This window comes from Mesoplodon mirus, assembly GCF_964341445.2.
Source record: "Mesoplodon mirus genome assembly, chromosome: 19".
NCBI lineage: Eukaryota > Metazoa > Chordata > Mammalia > Artiodactyla > Ziphiidae > Mesoplodon > Mesoplodon mirus.
In genome coordinates this window covers 33,917,481-33,942,244 of record NC_138995.1, presented here as the reverse complement: position 1 = coordinate 33,942,244, position 24,764 = coordinate 33,917,481, and the positions used below count along the sequence as shown (strand labels likewise).

General features: G+C 38.5%; 1 protein-coding gene across 3 annotated transcripts in view; it reads right to left on the bottom strand.

The window, feature by feature from the left end:
- BRD7 (bromodomain containing 7) overlaps positions 1-24,528 on the bottom strand; it is a 39,093-nt gene extending 14,565 nt beyond the window's left edge. The window contains exons 1-6 of one of the 3 annotated variants that reach the window (XM_082607023.1): positions 24,222-24,528; positions 23,620-23,828; positions 11,056-11,185; positions 10,652-10,709; positions 7,631-7,775; positions 3,706-3,816 (exon numbers count right to left, since the gene is read on the bottom strand). In XM_082607023.1, the coding sequence (XP_082463149.1) occupies positions 3,706-3,816; positions 7,631-7,775; positions 10,652-10,709; positions 11,056-11,185; positions 23,620-23,828; positions 24,222-24,270 (702 nt within the window). In that variant the 5' untranslated portion in view covers positions 24,271-24,528. The remainder of the gene's footprint in view (positions 1-3,705; positions 3,817-7,630; positions 7,776-10,651; positions 10,710-11,055; positions 11,186-23,619; positions 23,829-24,221) is intronic. The other 2 variants (XM_082607021.1, XM_082607022.1) reach the window with 2 other exon arrangements.
- Between the last annotated feature and the right edge of the window lie 236 nt (positions 24,529-24,764).

The window sequence follows — 24,764 nt, the reverse complement described above, 5'->3', positions numbered from 1 at the left end:
CAACAGCAGGGAAGACTTCTGTGGAATAATAGAAACTAGAACTGGAAAGGACCAGAGGTCATTCAAATAAGAACGGTGTAGCCCAGAAATGCTAAATGACTCACCTAAAGTCACAGAACCAGTGACGAAGACCAGGCCTCTTGTCTCTCACGATGGGGACTTTCCTCATCGTACTCTGCTGTATTAGCAGTACAGACTGAGAGCCTCAAGAAATGAACCCTGCTATTTTTACTGGACTATAATTTTAAAATAATCTTAAAACTATTTAAGCAATATATTTTATGGTAGACAAAGATACGGGTAGAGGAGAAAATAAATACCTTGTTAATTTATTATCCAGAGAGGAAAAGTGTTAACAGGGTTAACATTCTAGTATTTTCCTAAGCATTACACATATTAGCATATTGGAATTTTGATGAACATTTTGTAACAAGTAAAGTTTTTTCAGTTAATAAATTGCAAGTATCTCCCTTCTGTATCATAAAATATTCTTAACAACTATATAGTATTTCATCCCATGTGCATCTCATGGTTTAATTAATGACCCTTACTGGACATTTAGCTTATTTCCAAGTTTCTCCTACTATAAATAAAAGTCTCCAGGAATCTCTATCTCTTTAGAATGAATCCTAGGAGTAAAAATACTAAGTCAAAGGGAATGAGTATTTTTAAGGCTTCTGATGTCTACTACCAAACTGCTTTCTAGAAAAACTGTAACAATTAATAGTATTTGAAAGTTTCACCAGTGTTTGAAATTTTCTGAATCCCTGGCAAACTGGTTAGAAGCATTAAAAAAAATTACTAATTTGATTTGTAAAAACAGGTTTTATTTTAATACACACTTAAAAAATATTAGTGTGTGATTCTTTCTGTGTGCATTTACTGGCCATTTGTGTTTCCCCTTGTGCATGTCACTTAAGCCATTTCTTACTCATCTATTTCTAGCACCTGAAATGGAGGTTGGCACATAGTAGGCACTCAATAAATGCTGGTTAAATGAATGGGCTTGGATCACAAAGTTCTCAGTAACCTTTTAATTTCCATTCTAGAATTTTATAAAGTAGAACCTACATTTAAGAACATTTTCAGATTTTTAGAAAAACATAATATGCATATAATTAAAATAACTCAATTAGAGAAATTTTCTAAATTTCAACACAAGTCATGGAAAAAATTGAGTTTAATTAATTTTAATTTGAAAGCAATGTCTTTTTTGGTCACTAAAATGTCTCCAAATCAGCATACTGTTTATTAATTCTCAATTTTACAAATGTCTAAAGGGTTTGATTCTTTGCCATTAATAACAGCTAACACCTACTGAATGCTCACTCACACAGCAGGTATAATTTTATCAGGTAAGTACTACTGTTACGCCATTTTACATGATGGGAAAAAGGCTGAGAAAGGTTACATGGCCTGCCTAAGATCACACAGAGTCTCAATAACACAGCCAGGACCTGAATCTTGGTTAGTCTGATCCAAAGCCACTATGCTACGAATGGTACTGTTTATACTATAATGCAGCATTTAGTATTTATTTGGGAGATCAAAAGAATTATTCTGCATATGTCCACTTTTTATAAAAATAACACATCTACTAATAGTCACCTAATAGTCACTACTGGTGTGTAACTGAAAAAATAATGAATGACTGCTCTACAATCTTTACACTGAATTCAAAAACAGTTATCTTTGAAAAGACACCATTCACAGAAGGGTGTACTGGGCTCTCTTGGGAGATGTGCTATTAAAAGAGTAATTCAGAAGGTCTAAATTTAAACATTTAAAAATCACTACTGTAAGGGTCTCTCCCATCTAGGGTGGAGAGAACAGTCAACAGGAAGCTACAACACAGGATGCGTAGGGCTCCTCAACAGGAAGAGATCTGAAAAAAGGGAAGACAACAGAGAGAGAAAAGGGAAAGTGGAAAAGAAAGGTTTTTTTTTTTTGTGCTTCCAGCCATCCCATCCCCAATAAAATACAAGAGACACTGGAGTTGTTTACATGTTATATTAACTACATTATTTAAAGATGAGAAAACAGTGGTAGATCAAAGTTGAAAATTTTACTTGGATATGTTATGTTTGTGAATTAAACTTTATTCTAAAAATTCAATGTACATATTTTGGAGTGACTAAACATTGCATTTGTTGGGTGCACTTTTACTTCAAATACAAAAATAGCAAGTATTTGCAGGTTTTTAAAACTGGAATATGGCTTGGTTCTGGATTCTGAGTTTTTCTGCAAAGAATGGGATAAACATTTTATATTCCCCTTTCCTCTGCATATTTTGCCAAAGATGGGTAACTGGCTTACATTACAGTTTCCCAAGTCTCTAGGAAAGGGTGGGAATTGATGTTGTCTAAACATTAGGAGTGCAAGAATGAACATCAATCCAAATGTTTTTCTTTCCTCAGTTAAGTGGATACAAGAATCTTTCAGAGCCAAGCACACAGACACTAAGACATCTGCGCATCAAGGCAATTCTTTAAATGTAAAACTGTGATACAAATGATCACCATAAAAATTGGAAAACCATGTGCATCTACACGACTCATTTCTACTATCCTCTAACTCCCTTGAATTTGAACCTGAGCCCTTGATTCTAATTTCTTTCTCCTCATACCCACTCATTTCTTCTTTGCAAAATCCCTCTCACATCTTGTTGTTCTTGATCTCCTCCTTATTCTAGCTCTTTCTAAAATGAGCACGTTAACGCTAGCAATTATCTTTGAGATCTCAGGTTAAACCTTCTTCTCTACAGATGAGAACACTGAGGCCCAGGGTGGTTAATGGGCCCAGGGTGGGCCAAGGTCCACAAGTTAGTGGAAAAGAGCTAAAACTAGAACTCAGTCTTCTGACTACCTGCTGTGATAAGGTGCCAGGTTTGTCTCAGTTAATTTTCCGTCCTATGCAGAGTTGTGAGTAAAACCTCAAAAGACGCGATTTATCTTGTGAGCTCTCCTCTTCTCACAGCAGATGCACATGATCACCTCAATTTGCCCTTCAAGGTCATTCATCAGCCATCGCTCTGAGACGAGACTCCCGTCACTTTCTGCCACTATCTACAGTATCTCTGTTTTGAATAAGTTATCAGTTTAAGCTCCCTCATGAAGCTTGATGATGATGATGATGTGTCTGTGTCTCTGCACACGTTTCTCCCATGTCAAATGCCTTACTATGTGCACCAGTTCTTATCCTTCAAAGGAAAGGCTGCTCCTGCGGGGAGGTGGCTTTGAGACAATTCCAAATTATTGTTCATTTGTGTATTTTGTTTCTTTCTACTCGAAGGAGTTCCTGTGCTTCACCAGAACATTAGATTCCATCCCTACAAAGGGAAATAGAGAGCTTTCCTTCTAAAAGGTCTTATAATGCATGTAATCTATCCTGTCCTGGAATTCATGTTGATGTTTGTTTCACAGCCAATATAAGTCTATCTGGTGGATAGCAACTCAACAGCCTCTTAAGTAAATAATTACAAATGACTGCCAATATTTATTTGTGTCAATTCCAAATGAGAATCTTCCTGCTTTAATTTTCTTTTCTATGTTAAAATTTTTTTTTCATTTAATATTTCCCACTTTTAATATCATCTGCCTATAAAATAAAACCAGTACTGTACTGGATCTGTATCACTATAACCAAAAAACAAAGGGATATAGATTTTTGTAATAATTATTATTTATGACAAAGAATTTCCTTTACCTGGCTCAGAATTTTCATCCCTGAGTGCAACAGCTTCTTTGCAGCTTTATAATAAATGGTCTCTGGTTTGTTGTAAATCATAGCATTAGTACACATTAGTTTGAAGTTATCCTGCAGAGAAAATATTAGGGAGAAATACATTAAAATGAAACAAAGTACCCTCCTGTCCTGTTTGAAATCATGCAGGTCTTTAAGAAATTAAAAAGCAACCACCACCACCAAAAAAACCCACAAAAAGCAAAAACAAACCAACAAAATGCACTCCCATCCTTTTAATGTTTACTAAGCAATATTAATAGCAATTTATTAAGTTTTAAAATTCACTAACAGGGCTTCCCTGGTGGCGCAGTGGTTAAGAATCCACCTGCTAATGCAGGGGACACGGGTTCAAGCCCTGGTACGGGAAGATCCCAAATGCCGCGGAGCAACTAAGCCCGTGCGCCGCAACTACTGAGCCTGCGCTCTAGAGCCTGCGAGCCACAACTACTGAAGGCCACACACCTAGAGCCCGTGCTGCTCAACAAGAGAAGCCACCACAATGAGAAGCCCGCACACGGCAATGAAGAGTAGCCCTTGCTCACCGCAACTAGAGAAAGCCCGCGCGCAACGAAGACCCAATGCAGTCAAAAAAAAAAAAAAAAAAAAAAAAAAGAAAGAAACAATAAAAACTTAAACTTAAAAAAAAATTAAAAAAATAAAATGCACTAACAAAACGAATACTGCTAAATTAATTTAAATATCCTACTACATTCCCTTCCAAATTCTTAAACATTCTATAGTAACTATATAAATTTTAGGTCCTGAGATAAAATTTTAAAATGGGTTTCTCCAGTACAATCTTATTGCACAAAAAAAGAATTAGAAGAAAATACTTCTATCTTATATTTAATAATTTTAATTGTGTACTTCATTTAATTAAAAAATATTCTTAGTTTTAAAACAAACATCTTAATTCTCCAGTTACGAGTTAAATATTTTACTTCAGATCTTGACTGAAAACTGGGACGATGTTAAATTATCACAATATTTCCTACCAGATTCAAATTAACTGAGCAAAAATGGCAAAACATTTACACTAATTTTCTTTTAAGTGTTTGGATACTATTATAAGCTAAACATAATTTGCAGAATGTTGCAAAATCATGCCAACCTGAAATAAACCATACAACCTCAAAGAGTTACAACATGTAACTGCAGTAGGCAAATTATCAAAACTGTACTTCTGGTTTAAATTTCAAAGTATGCACATGTGCTGGGGAACTCAATCCCACTGCATATTTTCATGGTTAAGTAATTTTCACATTGTATAAATGTGAGAGTGATTATGCCAAGGTCTTACTAAGTTAAAACGATAAAAACCCAACAAAAAATAATCTGGGCCCCAAACTCCTCCTCCGAATTTAAAACGAAACATTCAAGCCCCATTATTTAATAATTAGTGATGACAGCTTAGAACACTTAATATAATGAAGATAGGTAGACTGAATATTATTTAAAAGCATATGAGAAGACTGTTCAAGGGTCACAATAAATTTGATATTAAATTTAAAGGAGATGAAACGAAGTATATGTGGATCCTCAGTTCTTGGCCAAGTCTCTAATCAGTTAGGATTTTGCTAGGTCCTGGATCCCTAAGGATCTGAGGAAAGCTATGGATCCACTCTTCAAGCACACACATGTAATACAAAGGTGAACACAAAATTTTCATGTCATTTTATATAAGGTTCCTGGTCCCCCTAAAGGCTCATCCATGGCTACCCAAAGGACCCCAGGTTAAGAACCCTTGTTACAGATATTCTGAAAAGCTTCCATTCCATTAAGAACTATTAAATATTTATTTGGGGGTAGGAGAAGCAAATGAGGGGAGACACTAGATGACTATTACACTAAATGACCATTGGTCTATAACTGGCAAGAGAGTACTGGACTATTCTGATTACAGGTCTGATCTGTTAAGGCAATTTGTAGATTCCATGAATCTTAACTGCCACGTGCTAGGCTTTAATGGACTTTTGTGTAATGGCACTTCATCATTCATAAAGCTGAATGACCTTTCTGCATACTTTTCATGTAATAATAAAAAAAAACCTTGAACAGCCTAATGAGCTGGATAAGCTAATAAATACTACATTGGGCTATTGAATTTTCCTGAGAAAAAAGTGTAGTAATGTAGGAAACTCCAAAAAGTTAAAAATACTTGTTCACTTCAATTATGATAAATCTTGACCATTTGCTCAAAAACACTTAGGGGGCATACTCCTACTCCCTCATGTCATCATAAGGGAAAGATCCAAGGAAAACTATTCACAAAAAGGAAAAAAAACTGTGAAAAATTTTCCATTAAGCAATATATAAGGTCCAAAATATGCTGAAATAAACACTTCTCACCTAATTTTCACCAGATGAAAAGTTGAGAAAAGTTTCCATTTCTTTGAATACAAGAGAATACAATTCAGGTTTTTCAGAGTGAAATATTATCTATACGTTCAAGTTGATAGTAAAGACAGAACTAAATGCTAGTGTTATAAATTTCAGCTGATCAATGTGGATGAAAAAAAGAGACCAAGTTTTTTCCTTCTGTAACTGATGAGGGTTTAGCCCTTAGGTCAGGTGAACACTACAATGTTCAACCAGAAAAAACAAAGATACAATAGATATTATCTAAACCAGTTAAGTTCGTAATGGTTTGGTACAGAGCAAATTAAAAAGGAAAACACATGGTTCCTTTTCTTCGGATGACTAAAATGTAAAGTGTAATTCTGAAACCAACATATATACCAAGGCTATTTAAAGATGGAAAAAACTTCAACTATAACATTAGGCATATGTATCATCTCGGTAGCCTGTAGGTTCTGGTAACTTGTAGGTTCTTTACTTGTAATTTATAAATTTCTTTCTTCTTAAAGTTGAAGAAAATATGCTAAACAAGTATAGCTGAAGTGAACGCAGGGAGCAACTGACTTGCATCAAACTAGAAAAATGTAATTAAACTTCTTATTTTTATTTTTGGCTGCGTTGGGTCTTCATTGCTGCACGCGGGCTCCCTCTAGTTGTGGCAAGCGGGGGCTACTCTTTGTTGCGGTGGCTTCTCTTGTTGTGGACCACAGGCTCTAGGCGTGTAGGTTTCAGTAGTTGTGGCACACGGGCTCAGTAGTCGTGGCTTGTGGGGTCTAGAGCACAGGCTCAGTAGTTGTGGCTCACAGGCTTAGCTGCTCTGCGGCACGTGGGATCTTCCCGGACCAGGGCTCGAACCCATGTCTCCTGAACTGGCAGGCGGATTCTTAGCCACTGCGCCACCAGGGAAGCCCCAAGAAAATGTAATTAAACTTCTGTTTAGTATTTCTAGACAAGCCAATTTATTCTCTATTAGGAAGATGTCTAGAAATAGAAAAAGAAACTACTCTGAATCAACTTCCATTAAAATACTGACTATTCAATATCTTGTTAATAACCTATAATGGAAAATAATCTGAAAAAATATATAACTGAAGCACTTTGCTGTACACCTGAAACTAATACAATATTGTTAATCAACTATACTTCAATTAAAAAATATATCAATTTTACCTGCACTGATCTGAAATTAAAAATCAAATATCTTTTCATTTTAAAGGTTGAGAAAATATTTTGTAGAACGCATGAAATTCAAAATTTTACCAAAACCCACAAAATAATAAAAGACAGCAGATGGCTTATTTTGTCAGGTTTTTTATCACCAAGCTCAAAGATGTTTTCTAAGACAAAAAAATACAGATTTTAGGTATTAAAATAAACTTGAGAAAGATTCTGAATACCAGACATGCAGATTTCTGCCAGGATTTTGTACATACAGGATCCAAAAGTTTGACTCTCAATTGGATAGATATGTTACTTTGTAGCACAGCTCAGTCTATTTCTCCAACACGAGGTAAGTAACTAGAGTTACCTTTAGTTCTTCTATGGACTGGTAATCATTGTTCTTGATCTTTTCTTTCATGGTACTAAAATCCATTGGGTGTTTAATGATCATGGAGTAGCCGGGAGCAATAAAATCAGTCACAGGAAATGAAAAGAAAGCACTTGGGTCTTTCCTGTGAAGACAGGAAAAAGGCAATTTTATTTCTACCGCAAACAAATCTACTGGTCAAGGAGCATGAGTAAGAGGAAACCCTTCAGATGTAGAATTTGTAGTAGGCTAATATGTTTTTCACTGAAAACTGAAGTAACGATTTGAACGACTAATAACTATTTAACAAGGTTAAGATGCTTTACATACAAATTGTACCCTTAAGACAGAGAATCTTTTAAAATATGCAGCTTAATTAATTCATAGCATCTCCAACACAGGGAAAGATGAAACAAAATAAGAAATCTAGATTAACCAATATCTTGTACTCTGGAAGATTAGTACTATGTATTTTTTTTTTTTTTTGCGGTATGCAGGCCTCTCACTGCTGTGGCCTCTCCCGTTGCGGAGCACAGGCTCCAGATGTGCAGGCTCAGCGGCCATGGCTCACGAGCCCAGCCGCTCTGCGGCATGTGGGATCTTCCCGGACCGGGGTACGAACCCGTGTCCCCTGCATCGGCAGGCGGACTCTCAACCACTGCGCCACCAGGGATGCCCCAATACTATGTATTTTTATCAATCATAGAGGAAAAAGCAGAAATAATAACAATGAATGCACACCTGCAATCTTCCATATTGGTTTCTAATCAGGCCTGGACTCTTGGGCCACAGAGCTATTGCTTCCTCATGAGTACAGCTGGCCCTCTGTATCCGTGGGTTTCTCAATGTGGATATGGAGGGCTGACTGCATTCACTGGACTGCTGTCATTTTATATAAGGGACCTGAGCGTCCTTGGATTCTGGTATCTACGGGGGCTCCTGGAATCAATCCCCTATGGATACCAAGGGATGACTATATATATTTTCTTAATCAATGGATACAATTTCTATTGTGTGTGGGGGGGGGGTCCTCAAAAAAAACTGACATTAAAAAGGTCCTCATAATACCCACAAACTTGAGACCCAGTGCTTTCCATCATAGGTTCTTAACTCTGGCTGTGCATGAGAATCATTAGAGGAGCTTTAAAAAAATTCCATTGGGGTGGGAGGCTTACCCTAGACCCACTACATGAGAATCTCTTATAAGAGGGTGGTCCAGGCAATGGTTTTTCTAGGGTTGAATTTTGATATTTCCAGGATAGACAGGGCTGAGAACCACTGCTCTATAAGATTAGTTCATTAGACTGTTATTTTCCTCTGCAAATCTGGCATATCAAAGCTTTCTTACTCCAAATAATCACATCAATAAAATGGTTATTTATTATTAAGTAAATATATTATTTAAAAATAAGAATAGCAGCAATTTAAAAAATGTATTTACCACATGCCAGGGCCAGTGGTAGGGAATTGAGGTATTTTATACCTAATCCTCACAAAAGCCATCAAGGAGGTGGTATCCTCACTTAGAGATGAGAATACTGAGGCTCAGAGGTCAAATGATTTGTTCTAGGTCATAAATCTGATAAAATACAGAGATGGAATCTGAATTTAGGTGTGTGTGAATCTGCCTTTGTTCTTCCCAGCAGGACGCCTAAGCAGTGAGATTAAAAAGTACCGAGAATAAGCAAAAAAGTCCAGTCTGGAATTTATACATCCAAATGCATATTATCCATGAAAGCTACTGTGAATAACACCATGAAGCATCTCTGGAGGGCCTCTTCAGAGCAAATTATCTACACCTCCTAAAATCAGTCATTTTAATATAGAGTCCCACTTGGTTTGACCAAAAATGCTATTATTAAACTTGGTCAATTATATTCTTTACCAGCATTTGCGCTGAGCCTCAAGGATGAAGAATCATTAAGGCTATTCCAAAAAAATGTGGCCCTGGGTTCTAATTCCCAAAATGTTCTAATGTGAACATCCTTAGACTAAGAGAGACCCTGATAAGTAGATTTCTTTTAAGGAGACGTCGTTACCCTACATTCCAGTCTTACATTGTAAGAAACAAAATTAAAAGGTAGCCAAAATGCTTTATAGTCATACATTCTAATTGAGTTGGAATGCTTAATACTTACCTGTTCACTCCTTTGGGACAGGTAATGAATGATTTACTCAAGTGTAAAGACTTGAGATGTAAATATCTCAATTGTTCTGTAACACCAAAAAGGAAGAGAGGCCACTAATTTCTGATTTTCACTGCAAAGCTGAATAGGTGTTGAATACAGATAGCACTAGAGGCTTTACCTTAAAAAATTATTTATGATATGTTCTGGGGTTGACATATAAGGCCAACATGGTAAGAAGAAAGCTCACTGTTAGAATGCATGCCCTATACCCATGAATCCTCTGCCAATAATGTAAATGTCTTTGAGCTGAGAATTCAAATTCTGAGTAAAGACGGGTATCAAAATAAATATTTTGATGAAGATCATGTTATTCTTTTCTAAGAACTTAACATTAGTGTTACCAAGATATTGTAATTTTTAGAACAAATTTCTGCATTTAAGAGAGGGTCACAAATCTTATTTATGGCATTTTGTCTCTTCTCCCAGACTTGGTAATTGTTGAATATTCACAGCAGTGATAAGCACTGCACAAACATACAGAAGGTGTGTTTATGTATTAGCAAATGGAAGTATCTATATTGTTTAATCCTGGTTTAAAGCTTTAACATCAGAAGTTACTTTAGATTAAGGAGAAATTTGCCATTAAGAGTATTAAGTAACACTCTTCAAGCTGCCATTTAAAATAAACCAAATGAGAACATCTAGAAGTCAGCCTCTTGGAGTATTTCTATTGCCAGGCAAAATATTTATCATCCACTTTAAAATCAAGTACATTTGGATACAGGCCATAAAATATGGCTTTAACAAATAATAATAATAAAAAGACGTGGTTTTGATCCTGTATTTCCCATTTCAATTTCCATGTTATAAAAATGTTGGAAAAAACATTCACCTCTGCAGTTGTCTCATCAGTTGATTCAAAGCTTCTTGAAGTGGTGTCTGTTCTACTTCTAAAGAAGAAAGGAAAAGAGTGTTTTAAAAAGGAAGATTCTAGAGAGTATTGTTTAGCTTATTTTCTTTCTATATATGACTTATCTCATACCCATCATTAAATATCTCAGAGAAATTCCATTTATCTTTCAAATATGGTGAAGTATGAGAATATCAAGTTCAAAACTGAAGCTAATTTAAAGCTCTTAAGCAGTGATATAAATAAGAAAACTTAAAAAATTTTTTAATTTAACAGCTTTTAAACTTTAACTTAAAAGCTAAAAACCCAGTCACTTTCCCTGGCTACCATCTTTAAAATAATTTCAGCCTCCTCATTCAGGACAGTTAATTCAGATTTATTCCAACCTTCTTGTTTGGCTAAAGAGCTTGCAAGAGGCTTCTCAGGAGGCAAGTCTAATCCTACAGGGGCCTGACACTGGAGGTCTTTTTCTGCCTCGTTGTCCACGCGGTCCCGATCTCGCTTCTTTTTATCTTCCTAAATGGAACAAAGGGAGATAATTTAGAAATACTCCAGAATCAATACCGCTAAAACAAATCATTTTAATTTCAGTGGAAAAAATGAAGACACCACTGAAAAGATTATTAATAATGAAATCTTAATGTATTTTACTGCCATCTACTGGAAAATGAGAGAATAATAATGTTCATAAAGGGGGAAAAAAAGTGCTTCTATATGGTAGAAATAACCAATTAGAAAAATAATACTATTCACAAAAGCAAGATAATATACCCAGGAGTAAATCTAATAGAAGATGACCAATACCTTTTAGGAAAAATTATGAAACATTACTGAAAGGCCACTGTGGAAGATCTGAAAAAAGGAGATATACCATGTTCATGAACTGAAAGATAGTCAATTTGCTTCAAAGTAATCTATAAATAAAATGTAATGCCTATCAAAATTGTAAGACAGGATTTTTCATGAAATTTGATAAGCCAATTGTATAATCTATCTTGAAGAGTGAATCATCAAGAATAGTCAGAACAGTTTTGAAAAAGGTCACAATAAAATGTCTTAGCAGATATTAAGTATTTGTATAAAGTGATAATTAAGACAATGTGGGTCTGACACAGGCACAAATGGACCTATAGAATGTATCATAGAGCCCAGAAACAGACCTATGCACATAGAAAAGTCTTGATATATCACAGATTGGCATTATAAATCAATGACAAAAGGGTAGTGCTGGGACAACTGGTTATCTACATTTAAAAATAATATGAAATTAGATCCCCACCTCATACCACATGCAAAAGTAAATTTCAGATAAATTAAAGACTTAATTTTAAAACTTGTGATAAAGTAAAAGAATCTTTATGACTCAAGAGGAGGGATTTTCTTATCTATAAAGCTAAAAGACTAGCCCATTGACTGGGAAACACAAATAACTCAAAAGTATTAGCAAAGGGCTTCCCTGGTGGCGCAGTGGTTGAGAGTCTGCCTGCCGATGCAGGGGACACGGGTTCGTGCCCCGGTCTGGGAAGATTCCACATGCCGCAGAGCGGCTAGGCCCGTGAGCCATGGCCGCTGAGCCTGTGCATCTGGAGCCTGTGCTCCGCAACGGAAGAGGCCACAACAGTGAGAGGCCTGTGTACCGCAAAAAAAAAAAAAAAAAGTATTAGCAAAGATTACATAAAGAGCACCTACAGATTCATGTAAAAAGGTAAATAACCCAATAGAAAATGGGTAAAGGGGATCATAAGTAATTCCCAGAAAAAAAAACTGGAAATGTTAAGAAACATGAAAACTAGCTTCAGGCTTCCTGGAACTCTGGGAATTATGAATTTAAAAACTGGAAGGCATTTCACATCTCTATGATTGGTAAAAATTAAAATGTCTAAAAATGTCAAGTTTTGATGAAAATGTGGAGAAATGGGGCTCTCATACCTTGCAGATGGGTGAGTAAATAGGTACAACCATTAGGAGAACAATAAACAAAATCTAATGAAGCTGAAGCTACCTTTATCCTACTTCTCAGCTATTCTACTCCTGGGCATATACCCTAGAGAAACTTCCTTTCACAAGTGTACATGTAGACATGTGCAAGTTTATTACAGGACTCTGTGAAATAGTAAAAAGTTAGGAACAACCTACTAAAAGGAAAATGGATTAATAAATTATGGCATATTTACATAGCAGGTAAAATTAATAGTCTAAAGTTACACTGTATCAGCATGTATTATATTCAGAAACATAATTCTGGAGGAAAAAGTTGAGAATTATTACAAGATCAGTTATGCAAGTTTTGAAAATATATTAGTGTATTTTACAAACGTATGCAGGAGGAGTAAAATTATAAAAACAAGTTTTCATGTGATGCACACCAAATTCATGGTCCTCTGTAAGGAATGAGGAAGAGGAATGGATTCTGGGAGGGTACACAGAAAGCTTCATCTGTGTCTGTACTCTAATTTCTTAAAAAAACCAAAACCCAAAAATACAAGCAAAAGGCAAAATGTTATGATTTGTTAAAGCTGAATGGTTGGTATCCAGGTGGTAGTTGCTCCTTGTTTTTTTAATTCTCTGTTCTTTGAATTTTAAAAATTAAATTTTATAGTAAAATTGTCCAAAGATGTCTATTTTGTGCTCAAGATTCTCAATAGGATCTTAATTTTCTTGGCCCATGTCCAAATTTCTTGTTCTAGTATCTAGAGCAGTGGTTCTCAAAGTGTGGTTCCGAGACCAGCAACATCAGCATCATCTGGGAAATTGCTAGAAATGCAAACTCTGAGGTCTCATTATGGTTCTCAAGCTTCAGTGTGCATCAGAAGCACCTGCAGGTCTTGTTAAAACACCAATGACTAGGCCCTGTCCCCAGAATTACCGATCCAGTAGGTCTAGAGTAGAGCCTGTGAATCTGCATTACTAACAAGTTTCTAGGCTATGTGAGTGTTGCCGGTGCAGTGGTCACACTCTGAGTATCACTGATACAGAACCTCACATTCTATTCTCAGAGTCCAAAGCATCTAATACAGAATATATGACTGACTGAAGCTCCAGAGAACAATGTTATAAACTGTACTCATTGTGCACTTGATGTCAGTTTCCATTAAGTTGACTGCTGTCTTTTTTATGGCCTCATATTTTGGAGCAGCAATTTTTGACTCAGGAAAATTTTGTATCTTTTCCCCAGAAAAACTAGTATGAATCTTTTATAGGTTGGCAGGTTTAGAACAACAACTGTTCAATGGAAAAAAGACCCTCAGAGACAAGAACTCTTCCTATTAAACGTAAATTGTGGATAGAGGACAGCCTGAAAGGCAGTAAGCACTCTCCTAGGTGGAAAGAACTAAGGCCATAGTACAAGAAGGCTGGAGTAGGGGTTGGCAAACTTTTTTTTTTGGTGAACGGCCAGGTAGCATAATTTATGCTTTGTGGTCCATAATGTCTGTCGCAACTACTAACTTTGCTGGTATAGCAAGAAAGTAGCCACAGACAGCATGTAAATGAATGGGTGTGGCTATGTTCTAATAAAACTATTTACCGAATCAGGTGGTGTTGGCTCTAGTTTGCTGACACATGGTCTAGAGGCTCAAGTTCTTGCTCTAGCTTCATCCTTAACACACTCTGACCTTCTTAGGCACTCATTTACTCTCACTAGGCCTCTTTATCACCTGCAAGATAGAGATTCAACTGTTGATTCTTATTTTAGAGTTTATGAGACGGTGAAATGACCATGAAACAGAAAAGCTGAAAAAGTACCAAAGGAAGGTATAATGTCTCTGAACTACCCCTATCTGGTAACTTTATCTAGTTAGACTGGTCTACAGTGACCACTTTACTATTTGGTATGGCAAAAGAATACTGCCTTCTGGGCCAGAGTCCAAAAGAAAAAAAGAATATAAAAAACATATACTTGGAAACTACCCTAAAGGGAAAGGAGATATTGTAACATGTTATTGCCAGACTAGAAATTAGGAGACCTAGCTTCTAATTTACCAGAATGTAAACCTGAACAAGTTATTCCACTGTTTTAGTCTCAGTTTCACCTGTAAAACAAGAGGCTTTGATCTCTATAGTTCTCTCTCCACCTAACATTCTGATTCCTACCTTCCAATTTTTTTTTTATGATTCCAAAATACTATAGAACCCTACTGTTAACGTCACTTACTAAAAGTAATAGATACGTAAAACCGGAAGTTAACACAGTTCTGGTTAAGAGCGGTTTATTTTTCTAATTACATAGAGAAAACTGAACAAAAATACTAAAGCCATTTAACTTCAGGTAGGAGGGTTTATAATTTCAGTTTATAAAATGGGTTCAAATTCCGGCTTTGCCACTTATTAGCTATGAGATCATGGATCAACTACATAATTTTTGTGGGGGGACTAATTTCCTCATCCCTAAAATAGACACAACAATACCTACCTCAGAAGAGTGTTTTGAGGATTAAATAAGATAGTGTATGTGAATGTTTAGCACAGTGCCTACCTAGCACATGGTGAATACTCATTCATTCATGCATTCAATAAATAAATGAGGTTCTGCTGTGTGGATATTTACTGGTGGATAAACAAACACAGCCCCGCCCTTAGGAAGCCAACAGTGTAAAAAGCCACAGACATCAAACAACTTAGTAAAAGAAACCCAAACAGATTTCAAGGAGAGAATAACTGTTGGGTGAATCTAATTTAGACTGGAGAAGTATGGGAAGGCTTCTATGAAGAAGTAACATCTGAAGGAGAGAAAATTTAGCCAGGTTGGAGGTGGGAACAGAATTCCAGGGAGAGTAAATATCCTGTGTGTATGAAGGTCTGAGGCAGGAGAGAAAACCAGTGGCTATTTCCATAACTACAAACACATTGCATTTATGTCAGACTAGATTCTAATTTATCCATGACTCAATGGCTAGTTATTTTATTAATTCATAACACCTCTGAAGTAAATCTTTGCTCATATTATTAATATTATAACACTCATTGCATGTCATAGACACATTTGCCTCTTTCTGGAGTTCTTGGTGGGCAGAGGCCCAAGTCTTATTCAGCTCTGTACCCCCAAGCTCAATAATGCCTAATACATAATATTTGTAGAATTAATTAATCACAAGAGACAGCGTGAAATGGTAACGTGAAAGCATGAGAAGTAACAGCTGAAGTTCTAGGTACTATCCTTCAGATTGGTTACTTTTGTAGGAGAGATATATATACACAGATATCTATGTCTATATGCAAATAATGCTTCCAGTGTACAAAACAATTTCAGAACTTTGCTTTAACAGCTCATTTTAGAATTCAACTGAAAAAATCAGTTTTATTACTTTGAAGCTACACCTCATCTTTGGCCCTCGGTTGAGAACTGCATCTGCCACATAATTTATCTCTTACCTCTATGATGCTTTCCCCTACTTCCCCAAGGCATAATGAGAAACACTTTCCTCTGGACTCCCAGAACACTTTATTCATACCTCTATTAGAATTTACCAGGCCATAAAGTTTATTTATCCTTTTGGGTCTGATTTCCCAGCCTAACTTGGAGCTCCTGCAGAGTAGGAACTATATTTTATTTATCATTTGAGTCCAGTGCATCACAGGTTTCGGGTAGATATTTGTTGAATAAACAAACAAATAAATAATCCTTCTATCAGAGGACCAACACTACTCTTATGCCCTTAGTCAGAGGCCTTTCTTCTCTGGGAAGATCTTCTGTGATTAAGAGGACCACCTCAGGGGGCTTCCCTGGTGGTGCAGTGGTTGAGAATCCGCCCGTCAAGGCAGAGGACACGGGTTCGAGCCCTGGTCCAGGAAGATCCCACATGCCACGGAGCAACTAAGCCCGTGCGCCACAGCTACTGAGCCTACGCTCTAGAGCCTGCAAGCCACAACTACTGAAGCCCGTGAGCCTAGAGCTGTGCCAGCAACAAGAGAAGCCACTGCAATGAGAAGCCTGTGCACCACAACGAAGAGTAGCCCCTGCTTGCTGCAACTAGAGAAAGCCCGCGGGTAGCAACGAAGACCCAATGCAGCCAAAATAAATAAATAAATAAATTTATTTAAAAAAAGAAAGAAAGAAAGAAAGAAAGAGGACCACCTCAGGAGGGAACAGCAGAATGGGAAAAAGCAGGGAGGATTTTTCTGCCAGCCCAAATAAGCCATAGCAGCCCTGAGACCTTGGGTGTGGCAGATTCACACGAAAGAAGTCAATGCATTGTGTTTTGAGAGAATACACACTTTGCTCAACAATTACAGTCATTCATTTCTCCTCTCTAGTTATAAGCTACTTTACAGTTAACTCAGCAACAAAATGAGATACTAATAGTACCTACCCCATAAAGCTATTAAGTATTAAAATAGTAAATATAAAGAAGTCAGAACAATGCCTAGCATATAGTAAACACTCAAATGTTAGTTTTTATGAGTATGTATGCCCCTTGGGACCTAGTATAGTGTTTAATAAAAATGGGAATTTATTGTATATGAATAAGTTTTAAATTTTCATTAAAAGTCTTACTTACATTGGGACTTCTCTGGTGTCCAGTGGTTAAGACACCACACTTCCACTGTAGGGGACGCGGGCTCTATCCCTGGTCGGGGAACTAAGATCCCACATTCCACATGCCGCCCGGTGCGGCCGAAAAAAGTAAATAAATAAAAAATTTAAAAGTTTTACTTAATTTGAAAAGACATATGCACTCCTATGTTCAGTGCAGCATTATTTATAATAGCCAAGATATGGAAACAATCTGAGTGCCTATCAATGGATGAATGGAAAAAAAAGATGCATATATACGCACACACGTGTGTGTGCGTATATATACATATGTATACATACATGATGAAATATTACTCAGCCATAAAAAAAGACGAAATCTTGCCATTTGCAACAACATGGACGGACCTTGAGGATATTATGCTAAGTGAAACAAGTCAGACGGAGAAAGACAAATATTGTTATGATGCCACCCATATGTGGAATATAAAAAACAAACAAGAAAACAAAATAAATGAACAAATCAAACAAAAAAACCCTGAACACACAGATACAAAGCACAGAGTAGTGGTTACCAGAGGGGAAGCAGGGGGAGGGTGAAATGGGTAAAAGGAATCAACTGTATGGTGATGGATGGAAACTAATTTTTGGTGGTGGGCGTGCTGTACTGTATACAAAAGTAGAAATATAATGCTGTACACATGAAACTGATATAATGTTATAAACTAATGTTACATCAATAAAAAATAAAACAAAATTTTACTTAACTCTAGCATTGTGAATAATATCCTATATATTTAATGCTCATGATTTTAAAAAATTTAAAGAAAAACACCTGTCATTTTATTCTGATAACATCCCTAGTAACGGGACTAGCCTAACTTCTTTGAGCATCTAAACCTGAAGCTGACTCGCAAAGTTGTTAAGACAGAATTCGGGTTAGGATTATGCTTTTCTGAAGAACAGGTTTGAGTTTCAATGAAAGAATTTAGACCTCTCATCTGAGCTATTTCAATGAAAAGCCTTCTAAGTAGGTTTCCTTACACCCAGTCTCTACTCTCTTCAATATCTGCTAGATACTGTTAACAGATTACCGTTACTAAGGCTCAACTTTTTATCATTCTTCCACTCAGAAAGTTTTTGACTCTCTACTGCTTACATATTCAAGTTCAAACTCCCTACTCTGACATCTCAACTGCCTCTCAGATCTTATCCCATACTCCTCTTCACGTATTCTGTGCTTCAAAAAGAGAACTACTTTATGTCCCTTGTACACACCCTCACATCTGCCCACTTTCATGCTATTGTTCTTAGTTCTCCACAGGGTGTGCAAGCTTCCTTACTTCTGCAGTAATGTACCATTCTGTTCAGGGATCAGCTTCTCAAGTCAGCATATAAATGAAAAGTGGGTTGTCAGGTTACCTTTGAAAATATCTGAAGTAGCCCATAAAGTATAATACTCATGGTTTTATACATATGATCCTTTATGTTTAATAGTATGATATGAAAAGAATATTTCTACTATACTACAGTAATAGCTCAGAATATACAGTTGACCCCATGTTGACTATAGTGTTAACATCACTGCACTCTGATTTCTAAAGACTAGAGTTACGCCAGCAGGCAAATTCTTTGCCAACTGCTTGGCATTCAAATGTTTAAGGAAAAAAAAAAGCCAACACACTTCGGTGTTGTGCAGATTATGGTCTGATTAAAACTAAAGCATGGGGACTTCCCCGGCAGTCCAGTGGTTAAGACATCGCCATCCAATGCAGGGCGTACGGGTTCGATCCCTGGTCAGGGAGCTAAGATCCCACATGCCTCGTGGCCAAAAAACCAAAACATAAAACAGAAGCAATATTGTAAAAAATTCAATAAAGACGTTAAAAAATGGTCCACATCAAAAAAATCTTAAAAAAACAAAAAACAACACCCCACCCCCTGCCAAAAAAAAAAACAAAAAAACACTAACACATGGTGTGCTCGTAATGCTGTGGTTGGTATTAAATACCACTGCTCTACAGGGAGAAACAATACTGATCCTATCTATTGGGGCATTTTAAACTAGTATAATCAGAGCCTTCCTACTCAAAAGAAGAATATTACTTAACTTTATATGACATCTTTGAGAAATTACAGGGTTTTGTGTTGTAAACATCTGTGCTTCCCCCAAACTTTATCTTCTCCTTATTTTCCTAAGTAAAAGATTCCTGATTTTTATTAGGATATAATGCCCCCAACCCCTTCCCTAAACTAAAAGACATTTCCCAGCCTCCCTAGCAGCAAGGGTGGCTAAGTGATTAAGTTCTGGCTAATGAAATGTAAGCAGAAGTTATGAATGTCTTTTAGAAAAACACTTTAAAAGGGAAAGGGCATGTTTTATCTTCTTCTTGTGCCCTTCCCCCTTCCCACTACATAAACTGACAGAAGAGTCACCAGTCCCTCAGAACCACACATACTCTAGCCCCTTTCAGGCCCACAGGTGTCACATGGCTGACCTTCCCCAAGAAAAGACCAGAAGCAACTGCTGTTCCTAAAACTCCCTGGAGATCCAGAGTACAGCTCAGAGAAAAGTGTCCTTCTGAAGTCTCCCTAGCAAAGGAACCCCTCTTCCCCCTCCCCAGTCCAGCCTGGAAAAAAGGGATAACCCAAACAGGCTCCACAGAACCAGTGACACCCGGAAGTATCCCACAGTCCCCAGCCCTGAGTCGTGGGGAAGTGGGACCTTGGGCAAATTCACTTCAATTCTGAGTTTCCACTTTACCTTCTGTACAATGGAAATCATCCACCTCCCTGCCCTACTTTGGGTGTTATTTCCAAATGAAATTGTGGATGTGAAAACATGTTAATTTGCAATGAAATAAAAATATGTAGGTGGCTAATGATACTTAAGAGCCACTGTCAAGAAAGGGCAGAGGGGGAGACTTCCAGGAACCTATCCTGAAGATATCCTTATAAAAGTATACAAAGCGATGTGAACAATGAGGTTCAATGCAGCATTATTTGTAACATTCAAAAGTTATATAAAATAAAATATGGTACAGCAAGATAACCAAATACAATGTAGTTAATAAAAAGATGAGATAATTGATAAAACAAGAAATGAGGAGTACGAGTATATCAGCTGGCATAATGGTAGTAACTGCCAGAACTAAAACCAGGAGTGGTTAAAAGGGGTTACCTCAACTTCCAGTTAAACGAGATGATGGCGGGAAAAAAGAGTACAGAAGAGACGACAGTGGGTGAAAGATATCTACACACTTGGGAGATGAAAGGCAAGTGGAGGAGTCTGCAGATCAGAGAAAGCAAGATACCTCCTGCATGCAAGGAGGGAGACACCTCTGAGAAAAGTTCTAACCCCAGAAACCTGGAAAAGCACAAAACTTTGGCGGCTCCCAATCAAAATGATCAGGTCTCTGTTTAGTGATGCCCACAGTGAAGTCCATCAGCTGACAAACTTTATCGAGGCAAAAAGCATATAATCAGCCTTTTTGTGCTTCACATTTAAATACAAATAGATTACAAACGCTCGATAGATAACTAAATGATGCTTTTAACACAAAAGGAAGAGACCAAATAAAATGAAGAACTTGAGGAGAAATAAGAGACAGTGCAAGGAGCAAAAAAAAAAAAAAAAAAAAAAAAATTAAAAGAAAAATATCAAAAAAACTCATCAATTAATATTTCAGAGAAATAAAAGATCCTGCATGTCAAAACAAGAACAGGATGTTATTAAAACAAGAACAGTTAGAAAACATGAAAAAGTTCTTGGAAGTTCAAAATACAAGGTCTGAAATAAAATTCAAGAGCAGAGCCAGAAGACAAAGTTTAGGAACACTCTGTGAAGGAAGAACACAAATAACAAAGAGGAAAAAGAGGAGAAAAAAACATAAGAAAATTAGAGAATCAGTCCAGAAGTCCAACATCTAAATGGCAGGGGTTCTAGAAAGAGAGAAGAGAGAGAACGGAGGGAAGGAAACTATCTCAGAAATACTTCAAGCAAACATCTCAGACCTGAAGGCAAGAATACCCATTGTGCAACAGACCACTGAAGATAAAGGGGAAGATTCTAAACATTTTGAGAGAGCACATACTGGTCATGTACAAAGGACTAAGAATCAGAAGGCAACGGACTTCTCAATAACAAATCTAGAAGTCAGAAAACAACACGCCATGCTTTCAAAATTCTGGGAGAAAATACTTTCCAGTTTGGAGTTCCATGCTGAGTCTACATGAGGAGAGTATATGGGAGTAGAATAAAGATTTTCAAACATGTAAGAAACTTACAAAAATCTACCTCCTATGAATGCTTACTTAGGAAGTTCGTAGAGTTAAGACTCCAGCAGAACAAAGGAGTAAATCAAGAAGTCACGGGATCCAGAAAGAATGCAAAGGAGGCCTAGAGAACAACTAGTCCAGATGAGAGCACGAGGGGACAGAGGGCTGCAGGATGGATGTCCCCAAAAAGGGGACGTGTCTGACCACGTGAAGAACAGAAATCAGATGGGCTTTACAAACCTGTTAGAAGTTTGGGAAGAATCAGTACATGATAACTAAACAAATGAAAGCAAGTAATTAACTGGTCAGGATCAGATCTGTATTTGTATATTCCACGTGTCTCCAGTGAACAATAATGAGAAATAAACACTGAATACTGAGCTGTATCTACACTGGGAGAATGCAGGAAGGGAAACTGGGGGCATGGAGCAATATAAGGATGCTAATTTAAATTCTCATCTTCTGCAACATGATGTCAGTCAAAGATGTACACATAAATCAGTAAACAGCAATATAAACCTACATTTAGAAATGGAGATAAACATCCAAAGAAAAAAAAAGTTTGGGAAGTAAAACTCCAGGATGGAGCAGGACACCGCTTTTACGTTAAAAGCCTTGTAGTACTCTTGACATTTTTTTTAATATAATTTTTTTTCAATTGGAGTATAACTACTTTACAATGCTGTGTTAGTTTCTGCTGTACAACAAAGTGACTCAGCTATATGTATACATATATCCCCTCCCTCTTGGTCCTCCCTCCCCCTTTCCCCCCATCTAGGTCATCACAGAGCACCGAAGTGAGCTCCCTGTGCTATACCGCAGGTTCCCACTAGCTATCTATTTCACACGTGGTAGTGTATTTATGTCAAACCTACTCATGAATTACCTTACTCCTAATAGTAAATAATTTAAAAAAATGAAACAAAACTGGTTACCTCTGAAGAGGAAGACTAAATGAGGTACCTGAGTGAGCAAAACATTTTTCCCTTCCATTTTGTTCACTTCTGTATTACTTGAATTTCTTTAAAAAAAGAAAAAAATCATAGGCATATATGGCTTTTATAGTTTAGGGAAAAAAAACATTAGACAGTTCTATATATTGTCACAATCTAGACAAAGGCAATAAACACTGGGGCAGAAAGGCATATAATTAAGAAATTCCAAAAAGAGAATCTCTAAGATTTAGTGACTTACCCATGTGTTTAATCACATGGACTAGAACATTTCTCTTGTATATATAAATATAGAAAAATTATAAAACTAAACCTACAGAAATCTAGCTTCAAGATCCAGTAACTGATTCAACAAGTCACTTCGTGACAGGTTAAATTTGGGAAGTGCAGAAGAAATCTAGGACAATTCCAGGTATGTATGTGATCATCCTTGGAAGGAAAGTGAATTATTATTACTATTTAAATAAAGATGGCAGCTACTTTCTTTTTTACTTTCTATTAGCTGCAAGTGGTTAAGAAAATGCTTATTTTTATCACTGGTGTCATATCCCTTAAAGGTCTCTGATCAAATTATCTCATCAATAGACTCAAACTTTGTTCTAAAATATGAAAGTTGTTCATTATGTATTTGGCATTGTAGTATTTATTTCAGAACAAAACATGAATCCCAATAGATCCCATTTACTTTTTTTTTTTTTTTTGCGGTACGCGGGCCTCTCACTGCTGTGGCCTCTCCCGTCACAGAGCACAGGCTCCGGATGCGCAGGCCCAGCGGCCATGGCTCACGGGCCCAGCCGCTCCGCGGCACGTGGGATCTTCCCGGACTGGGGCACGAGCCAGTGTCCCCTGCATCGGCAGGCAGACTCTCAACCACTGCGCCACCAGGGAAGCCCCCCATTTACTGTTGAAATGGCTATTTTTCACAAACCTTGAACACTGAGGCTTTCTTGAGCATGACTTTTACCTTTCCTAGATGGTACGAAGCAGCTCCTGAAAATCAGGACCTAGCTGCTCAGTCACCCGATGTGTGAGTACAACTAAGAGTATAACTAAAGAAAGAGTTGTTGAAACTCACAGATGATTCATGTTTCTATTCTGCCCTGCTCCTGCTCAAGGCAAGTCCGATTTTACAAGCGTTTCAGCATCTCACTAGACACAAAGAAAATAAAGCAAGGTTGACAGCAGGAGGCGGCAACCCTCAGAAACTGGTACCACCTGCAAAGCTGAAGCAACGCAACGACCTTTACCTTTATTCGTCTCCGTTTTCTCCCCTTTTCCTCCCCTGGAACCTGCTTCTCTCCTTTCTTTCTCTTTTTCCGCTTTCGGTCCTTGTGTTTGTCATGATCGTTTTTGTCTTCTAAGAGGCTGGAGTCGTGCCCGGAGCTGCCCGTGGAGAGCTCGGTGACTTCGTTCCCTCCCACTTTGAGGACCAGCTTCAAGGGCTTCTCTACATACTCTTAAATGAAAGGAAAGGGCTTCAATTAAAGGAGGCCCTCGCGGGGCAGTATCCACAACGAAGAGTGACCGCTGGACGGGAGAGAAGGAGGCGCACAGGCCGAGGCGGCCCTGGGCACGCAGTGGGCGCCCCACGAAGCACCTGTTGAATGACGGGCCGCCTCATACCTCTCAACAAGAGGCCCGCTCGGGCCGGGGGTCCCGGGCTCGAATGCCGCCCTCGCCTGGGGTCTGCGCGCCTCAGACGGGCCCGCGCGCCCTTCGCGGGTCCGGTCCTGCCTGCGGGAGGTGTGGCCCCCGGCCCGCCTCGGACGCTCGAGGGTAGTCTCGAAGGCACGAAAACCCCACTAAGCCGCCGCGGGCTCGCCGCCCCCCACCGCGGCCCACTCCTTACCCTCGTAGAGGTGTTTGTCCGACTTGTGCTTCTTGTGCTTCTTGCCCATGTCCGACCGGGCCCCGGTGCCCGCCCCCCGCGCCAGGCCCAGGCCGTGCGGCGCCGCTTCCGGTCCGGGCCAGGCGAGCGGAGGGCGGGAGCGGGGCCCACGAGACCCCGCGCCTCGAGGCAGGGGTACGGCGTGCGCCGAAAGGCGCAAGGCCTCTCACGAAGAGACCCAGCAACGCCCGAGCGCGCGAGACCCAGCCGGAGCCCGAGAGCGGCTGCGGGTCGGCGAGCGGCCGGCGGAGGCGGGAGAGAGGGCCTGCCGCGCGCGCAGAGAGCGGCCGGCTGCGCGTGGCGGCCCCTGGCGGCTGGAGGTGGCCCTGCAGCCTGCGGCCCGGGGGCGGAGTCCGGCCCGGGGGCGGGGCCAGGGAGGGATCCACCATTCTGAAACTCTTTTTTCTCCGTCACTCTACCTTCCTTCCTCTTCATCTCTCTCTCTTCCTTCCCTCCCTTGATGCCTTCCCTCCCTCCCTCCTCCTCGCCCCCTCCTTCCTTTCT